The 20728-nt window shown below is 51.9% G+C and overlaps 2 protein-coding genes across 2 annotated transcripts in view; both read left to right on the top strand.

Annotated features, from left to right (window-relative positions):
- The window catches only part of LOC117870321 (butyrophilin-like protein 1), a 71767-nt gene that overhangs the window by 23821 nt on the left and 27218 nt on the right, over nt 1–20728 (top strand). The window contains exons 5-13 of the mRNA XM_034757423.1: nt 4486–4587; nt 4813–4869; nt 6221–6247; nt 7409–7435; nt 8169–8195; nt 10261–10287; nt 10982–11008; nt 15364–15390; nt 16839–16874. Of these exons, the coding sequence (XP_034613314.1) occupies nt 4486–4587; nt 4813–4869; nt 6221–6247; nt 7409–7435; nt 8169–8195; nt 10261–10287; nt 10982–11008; nt 15364–15390; nt 16839–16874 (357 nt within the window). The remainder of the gene's footprint in view (nt 1–4485; nt 4588–4812; nt 4870–6220; nt 6248–7408; nt 7436–8168; nt 8196–10260; nt 10288–10981; nt 11009–15363; nt 15391–16838; nt 16875–20728) is intronic.
- Nucleotides 1–20728, top strand: part of LOC117870340 (butyrophilin subfamily 3 member A2-like) — a 131441-nt gene that overhangs the window by 101011 nt on the left and 9702 nt on the right. The window lies entirely within an intron of this gene.

The following is a 20728-nucleotide window of genomic DNA, read 5'->3' as shown; positions in this document are numbered from 1 at the left end:
TATGAGGAGAGGCTGCGGGAACTGGGATTGTTTAGTCTACAGAAGAGAAGAATGAGGGGGGATTTGATAGCTGCTTTCAACTACCTGAAAGGGGGCTCCAAAGAGGATGGATCTAGATTGTTCTCAGTAGTACCAGATGACAGAACGAGGAGTAATGGTCTCAAGTTGCAGTGGGTGAGGTTTAGGTTGGATATTAGGAAAACCTTTTTCACTAGGAGGGAGGTGAAGCACTGGAATGGGTTACCTAGGGAGGTGGTGGAATCTCCTTCCTTAGAGGTTTTTAAGGTCAGGCTTGACAAAGCACCTGGCTGGGATGATTTAGTTGGGAACTGGTCCTGCTTTGAGCATGGGGTTGGAGTAGATGACCTCCTGAGGTCCCTTCCAACCCCGATATTCTACAATTCTATGAAAATCCTTTTAATAAAGGAGGGAAACAATGCAGCATTATGTTGGGAAAACGTGATATAACTTAACTTTAGCAAAGCTTTTGATATGGTCTTATACAGTATTCTTGCCAGCAAGTTAAAAAAGTATGGATTGGATGAATGGACTATAAGGTGGACAGAAAGCTGGCTAGATTGTCAGGCTCAATGGGTATTGATCAATGGCTCAATGTCTAGTTGGCAGCTGTATCAAGCGGAGTGCCCCAGGGTTGGTCCTGGGGCTGGTTTGTTCAACATCTTCATTAATGATCTGGATGATGGGATGGATTGCACCCTCAGAAAGTCAGCGGATGACACTAAGCTGTGGGGAGAGGTCGATACGCTGGAGGGTAGGGATAGCATCCAGATGGACCTAGACAAATTGAAGGATTGGGCTAAAAGAAATCTGATGAGGTTCAACAAGGACAAGTGTAGAGTTCTGCACTTAGGACAGAAGAATCCCATTCACTGCTACAGGCTGGGGACCGACTGGCTAAGTGGCAGTTCTTCAGGAAAAGGAGCTGGGGATTACAGTGGACGAGAAGCTGGATATGAGTCAACAGTGTGCCCTTGTTGCCAAGAAGGCTAACAGCATATTGGGCTGCATTAGTAGGAGCATTACCAGCAGATTGAGGGAAGTCAATATTCCCCTCTATTTGGCACCGGTGAGGCCACATCTGGAGTATTGTATCCAGTTTTGGGCCCTCCACTACAGAAAGGATGTGGACAAATTGGAAAGAGTCCAGCAAAGGGCAACGGAAATGATTAGGGGGCTGGGGCACATGACTTATGAGGAGAGGCTGAGGGAACTGGATTTATTTAGTCTGAAGAAGAGAAGAGTGAGGGACGATTGGATAGCAATCTTCAACTACCTGAAGGGGAGTTCCAAAGAGGATGGAGCTCAGCTGTTCTCAGTGGTAGCAGATGACAGGACAAGGAGGGATAGTCTCAAGTTGCAGTGAGGAAGGTCTAGATTGTATATTATGAAAAAGGATTTCAATACAGTGAAGCACTGGAATGGGTTATCTAGGGAGGTGGTGGAATCTCCATCCCTAGAGGTTTTTAATGCCTGGCTTGACAAAGCCCTGGCTGGGATGATTTAGTTGGGGTTAGTCCTGCTTTGAACAGGGGGTTGGACTAGATTACCTCCTGAGGTCTCTTCCAACCCTAATCTTCTATAATTCTATGATTCTATGTTTTCTGGGAGACCCTGCACAAATTGGTTAAGGATCATCCTGTCCATAAACTCTCTCACCCTTTGGGTGTCCGGCCTCAACCACCGAGTGGCCCAGTCCGTGAGCTTCTTGGCAAAAGCTCGGGGCCGCAAACCCTGTGTCCACCAGCCCTCCTGAAACTTCTGCCGGTACTTTTCCACTGACAGCCCCATCCTGTGTAGGACAGCCACCTTTACCACATCATAATCCTTGGCCTGTTCATCACTGAACTCCATATAGGCAGCCTGCGCCTCGCCATCCAGATAGGGGGCCAGTTGCAGGGCCCAGGTCGCCTTGTCCCACCCGGTGCCCACGGCCACCCGCTCAAACGTACACAGGAAGACGTCAGGGTCATTGGCGGGGCCCATTTTACATAAGCCCAAGCCTGGCATGTGGCTGCCATCACCTCCCTGGGAACTCACCAACCTGTGCAGGAGCTGCTGCGGTACCTTAGCCTGCTCCCTGAAGAAGTCCTGGAGGGTCTTCTGTTGCTCGGCCTGCCAGGCGAGTAAGGCCTGCCTCTCCACCTGGTGGGATTACTGAAAGGCCTGCAGTGCTTTCTGCATCTCCTCTTGTTGCTTGGCTAGCCACTGCACGGTTCCCTCCATCTTCGGGTAACCGTGCCCAGGTGGTGGCAGGAGATCCCAGACAAGCCCCCACGTGTAACAGGATACACACTGCACCCCTCTGGATTCAGTCCCTTGGCCCCTCTCCTCCATGAATCAGGGACACGTCAATCTGGTGCCACACCCGTGTTCTTTATTTGTGATCAGTTTCCCACTACCAGTTTCCCACTATATACAGGCTCCACAACTGCTTGGCCTACCACAGGCTGGGCCAGAAACAGACTAGTAGGCTCCTACTCCTTCTGAGTCTGACGTCCCGCTCTTACTCTCCACCCCCCACCCTTTCTCTCACTTCCTTCCAGCCTTAGAGCTCCTGCTAATGAGGCTGGCAGGTGTGGTCAGTTACCTTCACCCAGCCCCAATCCATTCTCCCTGATTGGGGCTGGAGTGGCAGGCACTGATTAAGGGCTTTTCCAGCAGCTCCCTGCCACACAAGTTTACACGTCTATGAACAAAGAGCGTAGGTCACAATTGCAGGATGGGAGACTATCCAAGAAAGCAGTTACTGAAAAGGACTTGAACGTGAGCTCCCAGAGCAATGCTGGAGCTAAGATGGTGAATGCAACCCTTGTCTGTATAAATGAGAATATCTAGCAGGAGAAAGGAGGTGACATCACCCCTGTGTGTGGTGTTAGCCAGACCATTGCTGAGTACTGTGTCCAGTTTTGGTGTTCCCACTTTAAAACAGGATGTTGACAAATTGGAAAGTGCTCAGAAAACAGCTACAGGAACAATTAGAGATCTGCAAACCTGCCTCACAGTCAGAAACGTAGGAGCTCAAGTTATAGAGCTTATCCAAGGGATGGTTAAAAGGTGACTTGATCACGGTCTGTAAGTACCTACACAGGCAGGGCCGGTGCAACCACTAAGTAAACTAAGTGACCGTCTAGGGCGCCAAGTGGTTGGGGGTGGCCAAAACCATACTTCGGGGAGGCGGTGGAGTGGAGGTGAGCTGGGGCGGGGAGGGCCAGCTGCAGCAAGTAATGGGGGGCAGCGCGCAGGGGAACCGCTCCCCGCCCCAGCCCACCCTTACTCCGCATCCTCCCCTGAGCACACTGCCCTGCTCTGCTTCTCTTCCTCCCAGCTGATTGGCGCCGCAAGCCTGGGAGGCGGGAGAAGTGGAGTGGTGACGGTGTGCTCGGGGAGGAGGTGGAGCAGAGGTGAGCTGGGGTGGGGTACTGCGGGGGGGGGGCCNGGAGGCGGGGGGGGGGGGGGGGGGGGGGGGGGGGGGGGGGGGGGGGGGGGGGCGGGGGGGGGGGGGGGGGGGGGGGGGGGGGGGGGGGGGGGGGGGGGGGGGGGGGGGGGGGGGGGGGGGGGGGGGGGGGGGAGCTGCCGCAGGGGGGTTGTGGGCACAAGGTGAAGGAGATTTTTGAGTCGATAGGTCTCTAATCTAGCAGACAAAAGAAGAACAAGATCTGATGGCTGGAAGTTGAAGCTAGACAAATTCAGACTGGAAATAAGGTGCAGATTTTAACAGTGAGGGGAATTAACTGTTGGAACAACTGCCCTAGGGATGTGGTGGATTCTTCATTATTTGGAATCTTCGACCCAAACTGGGCGTCTCTTTCTATAACATCTGCTCCAGCTGGAACAGAAGTTCTGGGCTGGATGCAGGGATCAGTGCGGGAGGGTCTCTGGCCCGGGCTATACAGGAGGTCAGTCTAGATGGTCATAATGGCTCCTTCTGGCCTTAACATCTATGGATCCATGAACTCATGACACACTGGGGCCAGCTAGGAAAACAATTGTTCTCTGCTGAACAGGCAGGGCTGTGTATGGAGCTACTGGCTGTTGGCTTGTAGCAGCAGGAGAGATTTTAGGGGGGAGGGATAGCTCAGTGGTGTGAGCATTGGCCTGTTAAACCCAGGGTTGTGAGTTCAATCCTTGAGGGGGCCATTTAGGGATCCAGGGCAAAAATCTGTCTGGGGATTGATCCTGCTTTGAGCAGGGGGTTGGACTAGATTACCTCCTGAGGTCCCTTCCAACTCTCATATTCTATGATTTGGGAGAGCAGAGTCCTGGGTCTTGGAACTGATGATGCGCTGGCTTCTCTGGTTCCAATGCTCCCATTTGTGGCTGTGATTAGAGTATGAAGGGGATGTTCCCTTCAGTCCTGGGAATTTCTGGGGTCCCTGAGCCAGGACTCAGCTGTCAAGCCAAATGGCAAACTTCAGCTCTAGAATGGTTCTGTGCTCCTCACACACTGTGCTCTCTGTTTGCCAGGTGACATCTTTCCCCGGGTTTCTCCCTGGCTGGCTGCATTCTGGGTGATAGTCACTCTGGTTCTCATTGCTGCTGGAGGTTGTGCATATCTTGGATACACAGGTAATGGGACTGTGTTATTTACATGTTTAAAGCCCGGCCCTAGAGGGCACTGGGCTGGGGCCTGGGAGCATTTTATTGTTCAGATAGTTATCTTGTATTTGTTTTAGGAAATAAACCAAACTAACAAACACACCGGGGTCCCTGGGCCCACCTGTATTAGTGTATTGCTCAGTGTTTCCCCTTCCTTCCCTGTCTCACTGCGATGTCTGATTCTCTGTCTCACAGCGAAGCGAAAGGCCTCTCAGAAGAAACGCTCTAAAGAAGAGACTCTGTTAAATCTTGGTAGGTCTCCTGCAGTATCTCTTGCTCTGTCTGTTGAGATGTGTGAGCTCTATGACTGCTTAGTGTTATCTAGGGGCTCAGTGCAATGAAGGGATGGAGCCAGGAAGACTCTGCCCAGTAATTCCTCATCTCCCCCACGTTCTCAAACATGCTGATGGTAACAGGTTGACAAATGTGTATTTTGCAGAACCAAACTAGAAACCCAAAGGGTCTGTGCTTGTGAGATTCCCTGCACATCGCTGCAGCAGGGAGATGGGCTTGCAGTGACAAATCTGGGTCACATTCTGTCCCACTAACCCTGGGCAATTGCTCGGTGGCTAAAGGAAATGACATGGGAAGGTCAATGACGCTCTGTGAGATGATTCCATCCCCGTGACTGTCGAATGCACAGGACACAGGGAAGGTGTTTAACCACTAGAGGAAGCTCGTAATGGCAGTGATGAATTCTTAATCTCTTGCTGGCATCAGATCCAGACCGGGCACCTTTCTGGAAGCTGCTGTAGTCAAACCTGAGTTACTGGGCTCAGTGCAGGGGGAACTGGATGAGATTCTCTGGCCTGTGATATACAGCAGGTCAGAGCGGATAAACTAATGGTTCTGCTTGGCCTGAAACTCTAGAAATCTGTGACATTCCCTCTCTCATATGGGCCAATAGACACAGCAGCAACGTTTTACTAAGTGCACACATCTAATTTATTCCACTGTGAAATTTTCAATATTTAGTAACAATATTGGTTTGCATTGTGATGGTGCTGAGTGGTGCTAACCCGTTCTGCTGGGCACTGCACACACATATGCAGGGAAATACAGATGAAAGGTGAAGAGAATGGATACAACATGCCAGCACGGTGACTGGGGTTCTCCCGGCAGTCACAACCCGGAAGAGCTCTGAGGATCCTCCTCTTTCATCTCGTCTCTGCCATGCCCTCTCGTGGCCACATTCCTCCAGCTGGGGAGGGCTGGATGAGACTCCCCTAGCAATCAGTGCTGTTCTGTAACTAGCCACAGGCGTTGCTGTGGAGTAACTGACCCGGCCCCATGGTTCTATCAGGCCTGTGCTACACACAGCCCTGCACCAGTTTAACTCAAGGTGTGTTTTGAAACCCAACTAATTAAATTGGTGCAAATGTGTGTGTAGAAAGGGGCTAAGGAGCGAGAGACTCCCCCATGTCTCCTGTGTGTTGGTGCATCTCGCTAACCGCCAGCCCTGCTCCTGTCAAACTGCCGGCTCCTGCACTGGGTTTAGGAGTGTGGGCGTAGGATGTCTGTGACAAACCCCAGTCATTAGGCAGTGTATAGCACCACCCAATGTGTGTCTCTGGGTCTGACTCTTTTCTCTTCCCCATTTCAGAGACTGAGAAGACGACCTTGGACACAGGTAGTTGGCTAAACCCTAGTAAATGTGTGTCTGTGCTTTCATACTATAATGCGATAGAAATATCACCACATGCACTCTATGGACCTTAGTCACCTTCATGGTCATCTCCCCCTGCCATGGAAATAAACAAACACTGCACAGTTTGCAGCTCAGATTTCAGTGTCATCCTGAACAACAGAGAGTGAATTTAATGCATATAGGATGGCAGGACTCAGGCTATGTCGACACTGCCCAGTGTTCAGATTACAGGAGTGTCAATAGCAACACACACTAATGTGCTGCACTGTAACAACCCTGTTTCGATGCTCTGGGTGTGAACTAAAAGGTTCCTAGTTTACGTTTCCAATAGTCGTCTTTGAAGAGGACCAACTAGGTGATGTTTAGAGGGCAGTCACAGTGCAGCACTTTGGTGCATGATGCAAATCATATCCCCAAATGCTGATCTATGGGGCTGTGTAGACAAGCCTGAGCCAGGGGCTGGGCAAACTTCTTCCATGCAGGTTTGTGGGTATATCTCAGTTCTGACCTGCAAAATGGCTGCTATCCCAATGCTGGGCTCCCCACTTACACACAACTCTGGCAGTGTCCCTCAGTGTTCACCCACTGCATCCCAGCTATATCAGTGCTGGGCTCCCCACAGCACTGCCAGTGCCCCTCAATCCCCACCCACTGCCTCCCTGTAATCCAGACCAGAGATCCACAATCCTGTCAAGTCCTGTAACCGCCCCCCACCCTCATACACACCATACATGCAAAGTCAGTGGAAGGGGTCCTGGAATTGAGCTTTGCAGTGGGGTCCCCATGGGACAAACACTGCTGCTGACTGCAGCCCCCCTGCTATCCCAGCACTGGGCTTCCTCCCCCAGGTCCAGCTCTGTTGGCATCACTCAGTCCCCACCCACAGCTTCCCTCCTATTCAAGCCCTCAGCTCCTCAGTCCTGTCCTGATCCCTCTCTCTTCTAGTCTAGGCCTGGCCATCAAATGAACAGAATTTCAAAACGCTACTATGCTCTGGGTGGGCTCTCTGAGGTGCACTCTGATGGGCCCCACCACCCACATTATTCTGACAAGATGTTAGAGCCAACGTTTGGAACAGCCCCATGTCACTGTTCTTGGAACCCACACTGAACCCACAATGGTCTCCTTTTCTTCTCTCCCCAGAATGCCAGGAACTGCGTAAGACGATTGGTAAGTTCATCCACTTTCCCTTAGAGAGCCCTGGGCAGAGGCTCCCAGACATAGATGGCACTGAGCAGATCCAGAAGCACCAACACTACAAGGCAGGGCTGAGTGAAAAGTTTGGGACAAAATTTGAGTTGCATTAGTCACCTCAGTCCCATCGCAGCACTATGAGCTCTCTGCAGCAGACACAGCGTCACCTGCTCTCACATCTGGGTAGACAGACAGGTGTCACCCTGCCTTTGACAATCCAATGCCAATCACATTGTTCTGATGCAGCAGAAGGGGGCTGGCCACTCTCTATAGATGACTGCTGCAGTGCAGGCTCTTCTGGGCCCTTCCCAGAACATGGTTCATGTTTCCATGCTTTGTTGCCAAGCCCAGATCCCAGATGTGAGCCCCAAACATAGACACGTCCATCCTATAGTTACATCTGGAGTGCATAACTTTGATGTTCCAAAGGGCTGTTAGTTAGAAAGAAAAGGAATTCTCCTGAAACAGAAGGGTTGCGAACGTCAGAGCTGTAGTCAGATCCACACCCTCGTCTTCCATCAAGGTTAGATGCTTTGCAAATCCCAGGGCTCCTGCGTGTTGGTGTGTTTTACAAAACAACAGTCCAGCTCCCATCAAAGCTGCTGTCTCCTGCACTGGGACTGGGAGTGAGGCTGTGGGGGTGTGTTACTAACCCTAGTGGTTATGGGGTACACGGTGCCTGTTAACTCTTTTCTCCTCTCTATTTCAGATGCTGAGAGGAAGGCATTGGAATCAGGTACTTGTGTCTGTGCTTTCCCAGTAAACAAGATAGAAACACCCCAGCAAACATGTGTCTGTGCTTTCACACTGTAACAAGATAGACAAATCTCCTATACAATGTAGGGACTTCAGTCACCTTCATGATCATCTCCACAGGCGCCAACAAAAGTTGGCACCGGTGGATGCTCGCACCCCTCTCCTCCACCTGAAGTCCCCGCCCAAACTCCCCCCCTCCCTGCCCCATTGAACCTCTCTCCAAATCCACGCCCCGGCCCTGCCTCCTCCCCCCAAGCGCGCCGCGTTCCCCCTCCTCCCCTGTCCCTCCCAGGCTTGCCGCGCGAAACAGCTGTTTTGCGGCACAAGCGCTGGGAGGGCGGAGAAGCAGGAGGTGGCGGCATGCTCAGGGGAGGAGGCAGAGGTGGAGCGGAGGTGAGCTGGGGCGGGGCAGGGAGCTGCCGGTGGGTGCTCTGCACCCACCAATTTTTCCCCATGGGTGCTCAAGTCCTGGAGCACCCACGGAGTCGACGCCTATGATCATCTCCCCCTGCTCTGGGGCATAAGAAAAAATGCAGAGTTTGCGGCTAAGATTTCAGTATCATCCTTAACAATGGAGAATGAATGTAGTGCACGAGGAGTGGAGGGGCTCAGGCTATGTCCACACTGCCCAACAAGTCAGATTATGGGAGTGTGAATAGCAACGTGTACCAAAGTGTTGCACTGTAACAACCCTTGTGGATGCTGTGGGCGTGAATTAAAAGATTCCTAGTGTGCATTTATACAGTCCTATTTGAAGAGGACTGTGTTAGTGTGAATTAGGTACTGTTTAGGGCATATCAGCCACATACACACAGGACAGTTACAGAGTAGCATTTTCGTCCATGCTGCAAATCACAACCCTATAGGCTTAACTATGGGACTGTGTAGACAAGTCCTCAGTCAGGGGCTGAGTAAACTTCCTCCATCCATGTCTGTGGATATATCTCAGTTCTGACACACAAAATATCTGAGCTCCCTGCATGCAGCTCTGGTAGTGCCCCTCAGTCCCAGCCTCAGTCCCCCACCTATCCAAGCCCTGGGCTCCCCATGGCACTGCTGGTGTCCCTCATTCCCCACCCACTACCTCCCTGCTAGCCCAGCCCTGAACTCCAGTCTGGTCCAGTTTTTTTTTCTCCCTCCATACACCCCCCTCCTACTCTAGGCCTGGGCCGCAAATGAACATAGATTCCAAGCCCTACTACACTCTGTACGTGCTCAGTGAGGTACATTCTGGGCCACAACCAACAGTGTTTTCATGAGAGCCGAGACAGAACCTGACTCCACGGTTCTAGGGATGGACATTAATTCAGTGCCACACAGCCCCACGGACCCTTTCCCAGCTAAGCTCCTGCCAACCACTAACCCTAGAGTTACACACTTCTGCAAATCAGCAACACAAAGGGATTGCACGGCACAGAAATAGGAGGCCTGAGGCTGGGTGACAGGCTGCAGCAGTGCAGGCCTCTCTCCACCTGATACATGTTCTTATGTGATGCTCCCTCCCCTCATTCCCAGCAGTGCCAGCAGCTAGTGGTGCTGGGCCCCCCGGGCAATTTGTGGGCTCTTTTTAGGGGCTGATCTGAGACCTTCTTTTTCTTCATTACCAACAGTTTTGTGTGACATGTACTGTCAGTTCTGAGACCCTTCGCTCATTGGGTACATCTACGCTGCAGCTGGGAGCGAACTTCCTAGCTTGGGTAGCCAGACACTCGCTAGCTCTGCTTGAACTAGTGCAGTAACAACAGCAGCATGGGTGGGGTAGCAGGGGCAGCGGCTCAGGGTGGCCATCCAAGTACGTACCCAGGAGGTCCAAGTGAGTTTGTATTTGAGCGGCTAAGCCAAGCTGCTGCACATGCTGCCCCCAGCTACCCTCTGCTTTTAGCACATCCTCTCAAGCAGAGCTAATACGTCTCTGCCTGCCCAAGCAAGGAAGCTCACTCCCAGCTGCAGTGTAGATGTACCCAAAGTTTGGAACAGCTCCATGTCACTGTTCTTGGAACAACCCACACTGAACCCACAATGGTCTCCTTTTCTTCTCTCCCCAGAGCGTGCCAAGCTGCATGAGACGCTTGGTAAGTTCATCCACCTCCCGATTAGAGCCCCTGGCAGAGGCTCCCAGCCACACACAGTGCTGAGCAGATCCAGAAGCACCAACACTGCAGGGCAGGGCTGAGTGAACAGTTTGGGCCAAAATCTGAGTTTCATTAGTCATCTCAGTCCCATTGCAGCCCTGTGACTTCTCTGCAGCAGACACAGGATCACCTGCTCTCAAGTCTGGGTAAACAGACACGTGTCACCTGGCCTTTGACAATCCAATGCCATCATTGTTCTGATGCAAGAGAAGGGGGCCAACTGCTTTCTAGAACATGGTTCATGTTTTCATGCTTTGTTGCAAAGCCCAGATCCCAGATTTGAGCCCCAAACATCTGCATGTCCATCCCATAGTTACATCTGGAGCATGTAGCTTGATGCTCCAAAGGGCTGTTAGTAACACATAAAAGGAATTCTCCTTAGACGGAAGGGTTGCAAATGTCAGAGCTGTGGTCGGATCCACACTCATCTTCCATCAAGGTTAGATGCTTTGCAAATCCCAGGGCTCCTGCGTGTTGGTGTGTTTTACTAAATGACAGTCCGGATCCTATCGAAGCTGCTGTCTCCTGCACTGGGACTGGGAGTGAGGCTGTGGGGGTCTGTTACTAACCCCAGTGGTTATGGGGCACACAGCCCCTGGCTCTGTGTCTAACTCTTTTCTCCTCTCTATTTCAGATGCTGAGAGGAAGGTCTTTGAATCAGGTACTTGGCTAACCCCCAGTAAACATGTGTCTGTGCTTTCACACTGTAACGAGATAGAAAAATCCCCTATACAATGTAGAGACTTCAGTCACCTTCATGATCATCTCCCCCTGCTCTGGGATGTAAGAAACACTGCAGAGTTTGCAGTTCAGATTTCAGTATCATCCTTAACAATGGAGAATGAATTTAATGCACATGGACTGGAGGGACTCAGACCCTAGAGTTACACACTTCTGCAAATCAGCACCACAAAGGGATTGCACAGCACAGAAATAGGAGGTCTGAGGCCAGGTGACAGGCTGCAGCAGTGCAGGCCTCTGTCTATGGGATACATGTTCTGGTGTGATTCTCCCTCCCCTCATTCCTGGCAGTGCCCTCGGGGAATTTCTGTACTCTGTTTAGCAGCTGATATGGAACTTTGTTGTTTGTTTACAACTGTTTAGTCTGACATGTGCTGTGAGTGCTGAGACTCTTGGCTCATTGGGTACATCTGCATTGCAGCAGGGAGCGAGCTTCCCAGCTTGGGGAGCCAGACAAATGCTAGCTCTGCTTGAGTATCATGACCGGGATGTGGGTGGTCAGGCCTAGTGTTGGAGCAGGTGACAGGTGTGAGGAGGCAGCAGGGTCAGGTTACCAGGAGATCAGGGAGAAGGAGCAGGTAACACAAGGGAAACAGTCATGAGCAGGGAAAAATTCAGTTTCATTGACAACTTCCTGGGCCTGTGCTTCATTTAAATACAAGCAGAGAATCAATCAGAACCCACAGCATTCCACCAATCAGATAACAGAAAGGGAGTCTTCTGTCAAAGGTGAGATTGTAGGTCTGGTAGCTGTCAGCAGTTTAGTGGGGGGTAAGGGGGTGGGCTGGTGCTTACTGGCTCATAACAGCCAGTGGACCAGGTTCCAGGACATCTCCCTGGCATCAGTCCTTTGCCATGTGAGCCCTCTGGGCAACGCTGGACAGGGCTTTTTGGGGGTGATCATTATGCAACGCTCATACAACTGCAGGGGTGGGTATATTTTCCACCAGCCCTCTGTTGTGATGGGGGCCGTATCCCCAGTTAAGATACCAAAGCCTGCCAAAAGAACAATATAAAACATAAGAATGGCCCTACAGGGTCAGACCAAAGGTCCATCTAGCCCATTATCCTGTCTTCCGACAGTATCCAGTGCCAGGTGCCCCAGAGGGAATGAACAGAATAGGTAATCATCAAGAGCTTTCCAGGTAGGGTTTCAAAAGTGAGACATGAAACACTGGGTGAAACTCCTAGGAGTGGAGTAGTTGATGTTCAAAAATGACTGAGTTAACCTATTGCTGGATCCTAAAGGAGCCAAGGAACTGAAAGGCCAACTTGTGAGTGGATCTGACTGTATAGAGATGCTCCATAGGGAGCCATACATTTTGTCCCACTGAGTAGGTGAGGCCTTGCTGTCAATGATGGTCTGCGTACTGTTTATAGTCTTCACTTGCCTATTCATACCTCATGGGCCTGATAAATCCACTGTACTAGGGACTGAGGAGGCTGGGATAGGAGAAGACATAGGTAATTGCAGGTGGAATCAGGAGTGGTACCCTTAATTGGTGGAAAGTGGTCTTTGATCCATGGATGAATGGTCTATGTTGTTATATGCAAACTCTGCAGAAGGGAGAAGTGAGGACCAGTCACCCTGGTGGTGGCTGATGTAACATCACAGCTACTGTTCGAGGATCTGGTTGGTCCTTTTTTTTTTGGCCACTGGATGTTGGAGAGTATGCGGAGAGAAGACACGTGTGGACCCTCATCAGGCAAAGGGCACCAGCACCAGGCCATGAACTGAGGCCACTGATCAGAGATGATGGGTTCTGGAAAGTCATGGAGGCGGACTGCAGTTTATATAAAGTTGGACCACCCCTTCAGCGGAGGGTATGCCCGTTCAGGAGACAAATGGGGCCATTTTAGGAAAGTGTTCCGCTATTGTCCGTATTGCTGTGAATTTGTTGGACTCAGGTAATTCTACAATAAAGTTCACACAATAGCTGCCCAAGGTTGAGATAGGATGTCCAAGGGATGGAGGAGACCTCTGGGTGTGTGTCATCTTGGCATAGGCACAAATATCACAGGAGGCAATGAATGACTGTATTATGGGGCACATCCGGGGCCACCAAAAGGGATGGGATATTAACCATTAGGTCTTACAGTTCCCCAAGTGTTCCACTAGAAAAAATCATGGCAGACCACAACTGTTGCTGGACCTGGAAGAACACCAAAATGTTCCTCTCCTGTTCCTGATCCCTTTCTGGGAGTTGTGCTGTTTGTTGACAATGATTTGTTCATCAGGTGGAATTCCTGAGGCAGAGGTAGAGCGAATCAATGCAAGTGTATCCTGGTGAGGAACTGTGCTGAGAATGTTACGGCACAGGGCTTCGGCCTTGCTGTTTTGGGTTCTGGGACAATATGTGATGATGAAATCAAATCTTGAGAAAATAGGGTCCAAGGAAGGTGCAGTTGGTTTAAGACTTTTGCCCTTCATATGAACTCATAGGTATGATCAGTGAATACCTCATACCAACCTGTATCAGCAGGGAGGTGATGGAAATGCGCTGCAGAGAAGGTTGTGGTGCCCTGCCCCTGTGGGATCTTTCCTAGGACAGCCTGAGCAGTTCAAACTTGGTGCAGATCATCCAATAGAAGTGACGTGGCTCAGAGGAAGACTTCCCAGTTTGATAGCACCAGGATGTTGCCCTCCAGAAAGGGGAGGCCCAGTCTTGGGCTTCCCCTGATACCAGGCTGATAACCATCTTTGCACAATCAGTAGAGTAGGACTGAGGACACATCATGAACCGAAGGTGACATTGGTTATAAACCCCCGGAATTGCTGGCAGTTACCATCTAACCATTCAGGCAAATGTATCAGAGAACAGGGCTCCATGGGCCGTGGCTGGAGAGTGGCATTTTCCATTCACAGCTGTCTTACTCACTCCTGGTTCTGCACTTGCTGGTTCTGCAAGGTCAGGTGGGTAGCCCGAGCCTGCAAGGCTTGGTGTCTGCCTGAAGGCAGTCAGCCCACTCTAGCATGTCTGGTACTCCAGAGGGCAGAAGTTGGGTAGCTGGATCCATTCTCCCAGCACCAGACCCACTTCTGTAGCCTATGTGGTCTGTGCAGACGGTCACAACTGGGACATGGATGGTCAGGCCTAGTGGTCAGAACAGAGGTCGGAAGCCAGGAGCCAGGCCACGCCAGGCTACCAGAAGAACAGAGACTGAGATAGTGCAGAAGGGCAGCCGGAGAGTCAGGAGGCAGCAGGTCATGTTACCAGGAGATCAGAGTCAGGCAGCAGGAGCAGCTAGCACAGGGGAGGCAGCACTAAGCAGGGGAACCCAGTTGCACAGGCGACTTCCTGGTCCTGTGCTTGGTTGAAATAGAAGCAGGGAACCAATCAGGACTCCCGGAGTTCCACCAATCAGATCCCAGGACTGGAATCCTCTTTCAGAGCTGAGCTTCACATTCTGGGGACTGTTGATAAGTCACTGGGTGTGGGGCTGGAAGACACTGGCTCCTGCGAGTCCTGTAGACGAGTGTTCCACACTCAAGTGCCCTGCTGTTCATAGACTCATAGACTTGAAGGTCAGATTGGACCATCATGAGCATCTAGTCTGACCGTAGGTCACTGAACCTCACCCACCCAATCCTGTAACAGACCCCTAACCTCTGGCTGAACTACTGAAGTTCTCAAATCATGATTTAAAGATTTAAAGTTACAGAGAATTCACCATTTGCACTAGTTTAAAGTGGTAAGTGACCCGTGCCCCATGCTGCAGAGGAAGGTGAAAAAAAACCCCCAGAGTCTTGTCCAATCTGACCAGGAAGAAAATTCCTTCCTGACCCCAAATATGGTGATCAGTTAGACCCCGAGCATATAGGCAAGAACCACCAGCCAGACACCTGGGAAAGAATCCTCTGTAGTAACTGAGAGCATGAACCATCTAGTGTCCCATCTCCAGCAGTTGGGGATTTTTCCTCCTGGAAGTCTCCAGTGAGCCACAAGCTGCTGTTTGCAGCCCCATCAGACAATGTCAATAATAGCCGTGTAGCTGGGAGTAGCAGGGGCAGCGGCTCAGGATAGCTGCCCTACTACGCACCCTGCAGACCTGAACAGGTTTGTAGTTGAGCAGCCAGCCCAAGATACTGCATGTGCCACTCTGCTACTTTAGCACACTGGCTTAAGCAGAACTAACATGTCTCTGCCAGCCCGAACTGGGAAGCACCCTCCAAGCTGCAGTGGAGATGTACCCAAGTTTGGAAGAGCCCCATGTGACTGTGCTCGGAACGCCCCACACTGAACCCATGATGATCTCCTTTTCTTCTCTCCCCAGAGCGCCAGGAGCTGCGTGAGACAATTGGTAAGTTCATCCACCTCCCCATTAAAGCCCCATAACGGTGCACAGACTCACCCGGCGGCGCCTCCTGCTGGTCTCTCAGGGAATTAGCTCTTCCAGCCTCCAGAGCGCACTCTGCAGGCCAGTGTCCCGCTTGCTGTTGGGCCTGAGTCCCTCCTGGGCCCTGGTGCCCCTTTACTCTGGGTTCTACCCCCTGGCCGTAAACCCACAGTCTTGGGGTCTCCCTATCCAGGGGAACCCCGCACCCACTATCCCCACCTTGCCTCAGTCTTGGCTACTGCCAGTCATCGCTTAGCCCCACTCCGTGGGCAGACTGCGGTGTATCAGCCACTCATCACAGGCAAGGGGATGTGGACCTGCTACCTCTGTCTACCCGTGGGCTGCCCCCTGCAACCCCTCTACCCAGTAGGCCTTAGGCTAGGCCGCAGCCTGGGGGGTTTCTAGGCTGGAGCTCCCCAGCTCCCCTTTGCCTTCCCCCAGCCCTGCTCCGCTCCAGGTATCTTCTCAGCTTCTTGCAGCCAGATCCCTCCCTCTAAGAAGTGAGAGAGAGAGTGTGTGTCTGAGCATCTAGCTCACAGCCCTTTTATAAGGGCCAGCTGTGGTCTGTTTGCGGCATGGCCCCAGCTGCGCCTGCTTCCCCTATCAGCAGAGCTGCTTTTCATTCTGCTACAGCCCTCTCCGGGACTGTTGTAAGCCCCTCAGGGCAGGAGCGGGTAACCACCCCACTAAAAGCCCCCAGGCAGAGGCTCCCAGTCACACATGGGTATGAACAGATCCAGAAGCACCGACACTGCAGGGCAGGGCTGAGTGAACAGTTTCAGCCGAAATCAGTCACGTTAGTTACCCCAGTCCCAGTGCGGTACTGTGAGCTCTCTGCAGCAGACACAGGGGTACCTGCTCTTATATCTGGTTAGATGGACAGGTGTCACCTGGCCTGCATCAATCCAATGCCAATCACATTGTTCTGATGTAGCAGGAGGGGCCAGACACTTTCTATAGATGACTGCTGGAGAGCAGCTCTTCTGGGCCACTCCCCAGAACGTGGCTCATGTTTCCATGATTTGCTGGGAAGGCCAGATCCCCAGATGTGAGCTCCTATCAACTGCACATCCATCCCCTAGTTACACCTGGAGTGCGTAGCTTTGATGTTCCAAAGGGCTGTTAGTAACACAGAAAAGAAATTCCCCTTAGATGGAAGGGTTGAGAATGTCAGAGCTGTATCAGGATCCAGACCCACGTCTACCATCGAGGTTAGATGCTTTGCAAATCTCAGGGCTCCTGCGCCTTGGTGCGTATCACTAACCGCCAGCCCTGCTCCTATCAAAGCTGCTGGATCCTGGGGCTAAAAGTGTGGCTGTGGGGTGTCTGTAACTAACCCCAGTTGTTATGGGTCACACAACATCACACAGCTCCTGTCTCTGTGTCTAACTCTTTTCTCTTTCCCATTTTAGCATCTAAGGAAAAGAAGATCAAGGAACTGGAATCAGGTACTTGGATAATCCCTAGTAAACGTGTGTCTCTGCTTTTACATTCTAACGTGATATGAAAATCACCACACTCAAAAGTATGGACTTCAGTCACCTTCATGATTATCTCCCCACTCCCGTGGAAACATTCAAACACTGCAGAGTTTGCAGCTCACATTTCAATATCATCCTTAATGACAGAGTGTGAATTTAGTGCCTATGGACTAGCAGGATTTAACCAGGGGACGGGCAAGCTTCCTCCCAGCAATTCTATGCATATATCTCAATTCTGACTTGCTCTGCTAGTCCCCCAGTGCCCACACACAGCTCCCTGCTATCCTTGCCCTGGGCTCCCACACACAGCAATGCTGACCTGCATCTCCCTGCTATCTCAGCCCTGGACTCTCCAGTCCCACAGCTCTGCAGTGACCCTCAAACTCAATGTGCAGTTAGTGGTGGCGTTAGGTTCCTGCAAGCCATACAATTCCAGGGAACCCTGAAAGCCAGAGCAGGTCCACCAGGTGTCAGCTGATCCGTCTTGCTCAGTGCTGTCCAGCGTCCTGAATGGTGTCCTCTGCACAGCGTGACCTCGCACACACCAGACATGCCATGTCACTGGTAGGGGCCCCAGAACTGAGCTGTGCAGGGGGTTCCCATGGGACAAATACCTCCACTGCCTGCAGTCGCAGGCTATCCCAGCCCTGGGCATCCTCTCCCAGCCCCAGCTCTGTTGCCATCTCTCAGTCCCCAACCACAGCTTCCCTGCTATCCCAGCCCTCAGCTCCTCAGTCCTGTCCTGCTTTCCCAACTTCTAGGCTAGGCCTCGAATGACCAGAGCTTCCAAATCCAACAGACCTGTCTGGGCTCTGTGAGGAGCACTCTGATCATGAGCACAATCACCCACATTGTTACACTATGAGATGGGAAAGGACGTGACCCCAAGTCTCTAGGGGTGGACAGTAACTCCAGAGCCCCACAGCCCCACGGAGCCCTTCCCCAGCTAAGCTCCTTCCAACCACCAATCTTAGAGTTCGTACTTGAGCGGTTAGCCTAAGCTACTGCATGTGCTACCCTGCTACTTACAGCACATGGGCTCAAGCAGAGCTAACACGTCTGCCTACCCAAACTTCTGTCACCCTCCCAGCTGCAGTGTAGATGTACCCAAAGGTTGGAACGGCCCCATGTCACTCTGCTCAGAATGATCCACACTGAACCCATGATGCTTTCCTTTCCTTCTCTCCCCAAAGCGTGCCAAGCTGCATGAGATAATTGGTAAGTTCATCCACCTCCCCATTAGAGCCCCCAGGCAGAGGCTCCCAGGTCACACATGGGGCTGACCAGATCCAGAAGCACCGACACCGCAGGGCAGGGCTGAATGAACAGTTTCAGCTGAAATCAGTCACGTTAGTTTCCACAGTCCCAGTGCAGCACTGTGAGCTCTCTGCAGCAGACGCAGGAGTACCTGATCTCATGTCTGGTCCGACAGACAGGTGTCACCTGGCCTGTATCAATCCAATGCCAATCACGTTGTTCTGATGTAGCAGGAGGGGCCAGCCACTTTCTATAGATGACTGCTGGAGAGCAGCTCTTCTGGGCCACTGCTATCCTTGCCCTGGGCTCCCACACACAGCAATGCTGACCTGTAGCTCCCTGCTAACCAGCCCTGGGCTCCCATGCACAAAGCTCTGCTGGTGCCACTCAATCTTGACCTGCATCCCCCTGCTATCTCACCCCTGGACTCACCAGTCCCACAGCTCTGCGGTGACCCTCAATCTCAATGTGCAGTTAGAGGTGATGTTAGGTTCCTGCAAGCCGTACAATTCCAGGGAACCCCGAGGCAGTGAGGGGCCCCCTGAAAGCCAGAGCTGGTCCACCAGGCGTCAGCTGATCCATCTTGCTCAGTGCTGTCCAGTGTCCTGGATGGTGTCCTCTGCACAGCGTGACCTCGCACACACCAGACATGCCAGGTCACTGATAGGAGCCCCAGAACTGAGCTGTGCAGGAGGTTCCCGTGGGATAAACACCACCACTGCCTGCAGCCCCCGGCTATCCCAGCCCTGGGCTTCCTCCCCCTGTACCAGCTCTGTTGGCTTCCCTCAGTCCCCACCCACCATTTCCCTGCTATCCCAGCCCTCAGCTCCTCAGTCCTGTCCAGTTTCCCCACATCCTAGTCTAGGCCTGGCCCTCGAATGAAGACAGTCTCCAAAACCTACTACGCTTTATATGGGCTCCGTGAGGTGCACCTTAATGGGCTCCACCAGCCACCTTGTTCCACTAGGAGCCGAGACAGGACCTGACCCCACGTCTCTAGGGATGAACTGTAACTCCAGAGCCACACAGTCCCACGGACCCTTCCCCAGCTAAGCTCCTGCCAACCACTAACCCTCTAGTTACACAAATCAGCACCACAAAGGGATTGCCTGGCACAGAAATAGGAGGTCTAAGGCCGGGTGACAGACTACAGGACTGCAGGCCTCTCTCTATGTGATACATGTTCGGGTATGACACTCCCTCCCCTCATTTCCAGCAGGGCCAGCAGCTGGGAGTGCTGCCCCCAGGGGCAATTTGTTTAAAGGCTGATCTGGGACCTTGTCTGTTGTTCATTAAGAACAATTTTGTCTGACACATCCTGTCAGTTCTGAGACCCTTGGCTCGAATGAGCGTCCCAGCTCGCGTAGCTGACTCATGCTAGCTCTGCTCGAGTATCATGCGTGGTCAGTCTAGTGGTCAGAGCAGGAGCAGGAGTCAGGTGTGAACACGCAGCAGGGTCAGGTTCCTGCGAGATCAGAGTCAGGGAGAAGGAGCAGGTGGGAGATGGGAACCAGTCCTGAGCAGGAAATACCCCAGTTGCATGGAAAAATTCCTGGTCCCGTGCTTCATTTAAATAGAAGCAGAGAACCAATCAGAACCCAGTGTTCACTAATCAGATACCCGAAATGGAGTCCTCTGTTACAGTTGAGGTTGTAGGTCTGGTAACTGTCAGCAGGTCAGTGGGTGGTGGGTTGGAACTTACTGGCTGATAAGAGCCCTGTGGGCCAGGCTTCAAGACATCTCCCTGGCATCAGTCCCTTGGACCAGGCTTTTTGGGGTGATTCTTATGGAATGCTTATACTACTGTAGGGGTGGGCATATTTTCCACCGTCTCTCAGGTGTTCTCAGGGCCAGATCCCTCCCAGATAAGGTAGCACAGCCGGCCAAAAGGGTTTCCCATGTAGTGTTTCAAAAGTGAGACATGAAACACCAGGTGAAACTCCAGAGAATGGAGTAGTCAATGTGCAAAACTGCCTGAGTTAACCTGTTGCTGTATCCTAAAGGGGCCCAGAAACTGAAAGTCCAGCTTGTGAAAAGGTCTGTCTGTTCAGAGATGCTTCATGGAGAGCCATAGTTTTCCCTCCACTGAGTAGATGGGGCCTTGCTGTCATGAGGAATGCGCTGTACTACGTCTGAGGTGGCTGGGATAGGTGAGGACATAGGTAATTGCAGGTGGAATCAGGAGTGGTACCTTTAGTTAGTGGAAAACGGTCTTTGATCCACAGATGTATGGTCTATGTTGTTATATGGAAACTCTGCAGAAGGGAGAAGCGAGGACCAGTCACCCTGGTGGTGGCTGACGTAATATCGCAGCTACTGTTCGAGGATCTGGTTGGTCTTTTGGTTTTGCACACTGGACTTGGGAGGGTAAATTGAGAAAAGACACGTGTGGGCCCCCATCAGGCAAAGGGCCTCACATGAGAACCGGGCCATGAACTGAGGCCCCTGATCAGAAGTTATGCGTTCTGTAAGGCCATGCAGACAGACTGCATGGTTTATACATGGTTGGACCATCCCTGCAGCATAGGATATGCCTGTGCTGGGAACAAAAACAGTCATTTTGG

The sequence above is a fragment of the Trachemys scripta genome, unplaced genomic scaffold, assembly GCF_013100865.1.
Source record: "Trachemys scripta elegans isolate TJP31775 unplaced genomic scaffold, CAS_Tse_1.0 scaffold_26, whole genome shotgun sequence".
NCBI classification, from domain to species: Eukaryota; Metazoa; Chordata; order Testudines; family Emydidae; genus Trachemys; species Trachemys scripta.
The sequence above is the reverse complement of the archived record's forward strand: the minus strand, read 5'-3'. Positions and strand labels throughout refer to the sequence as shown.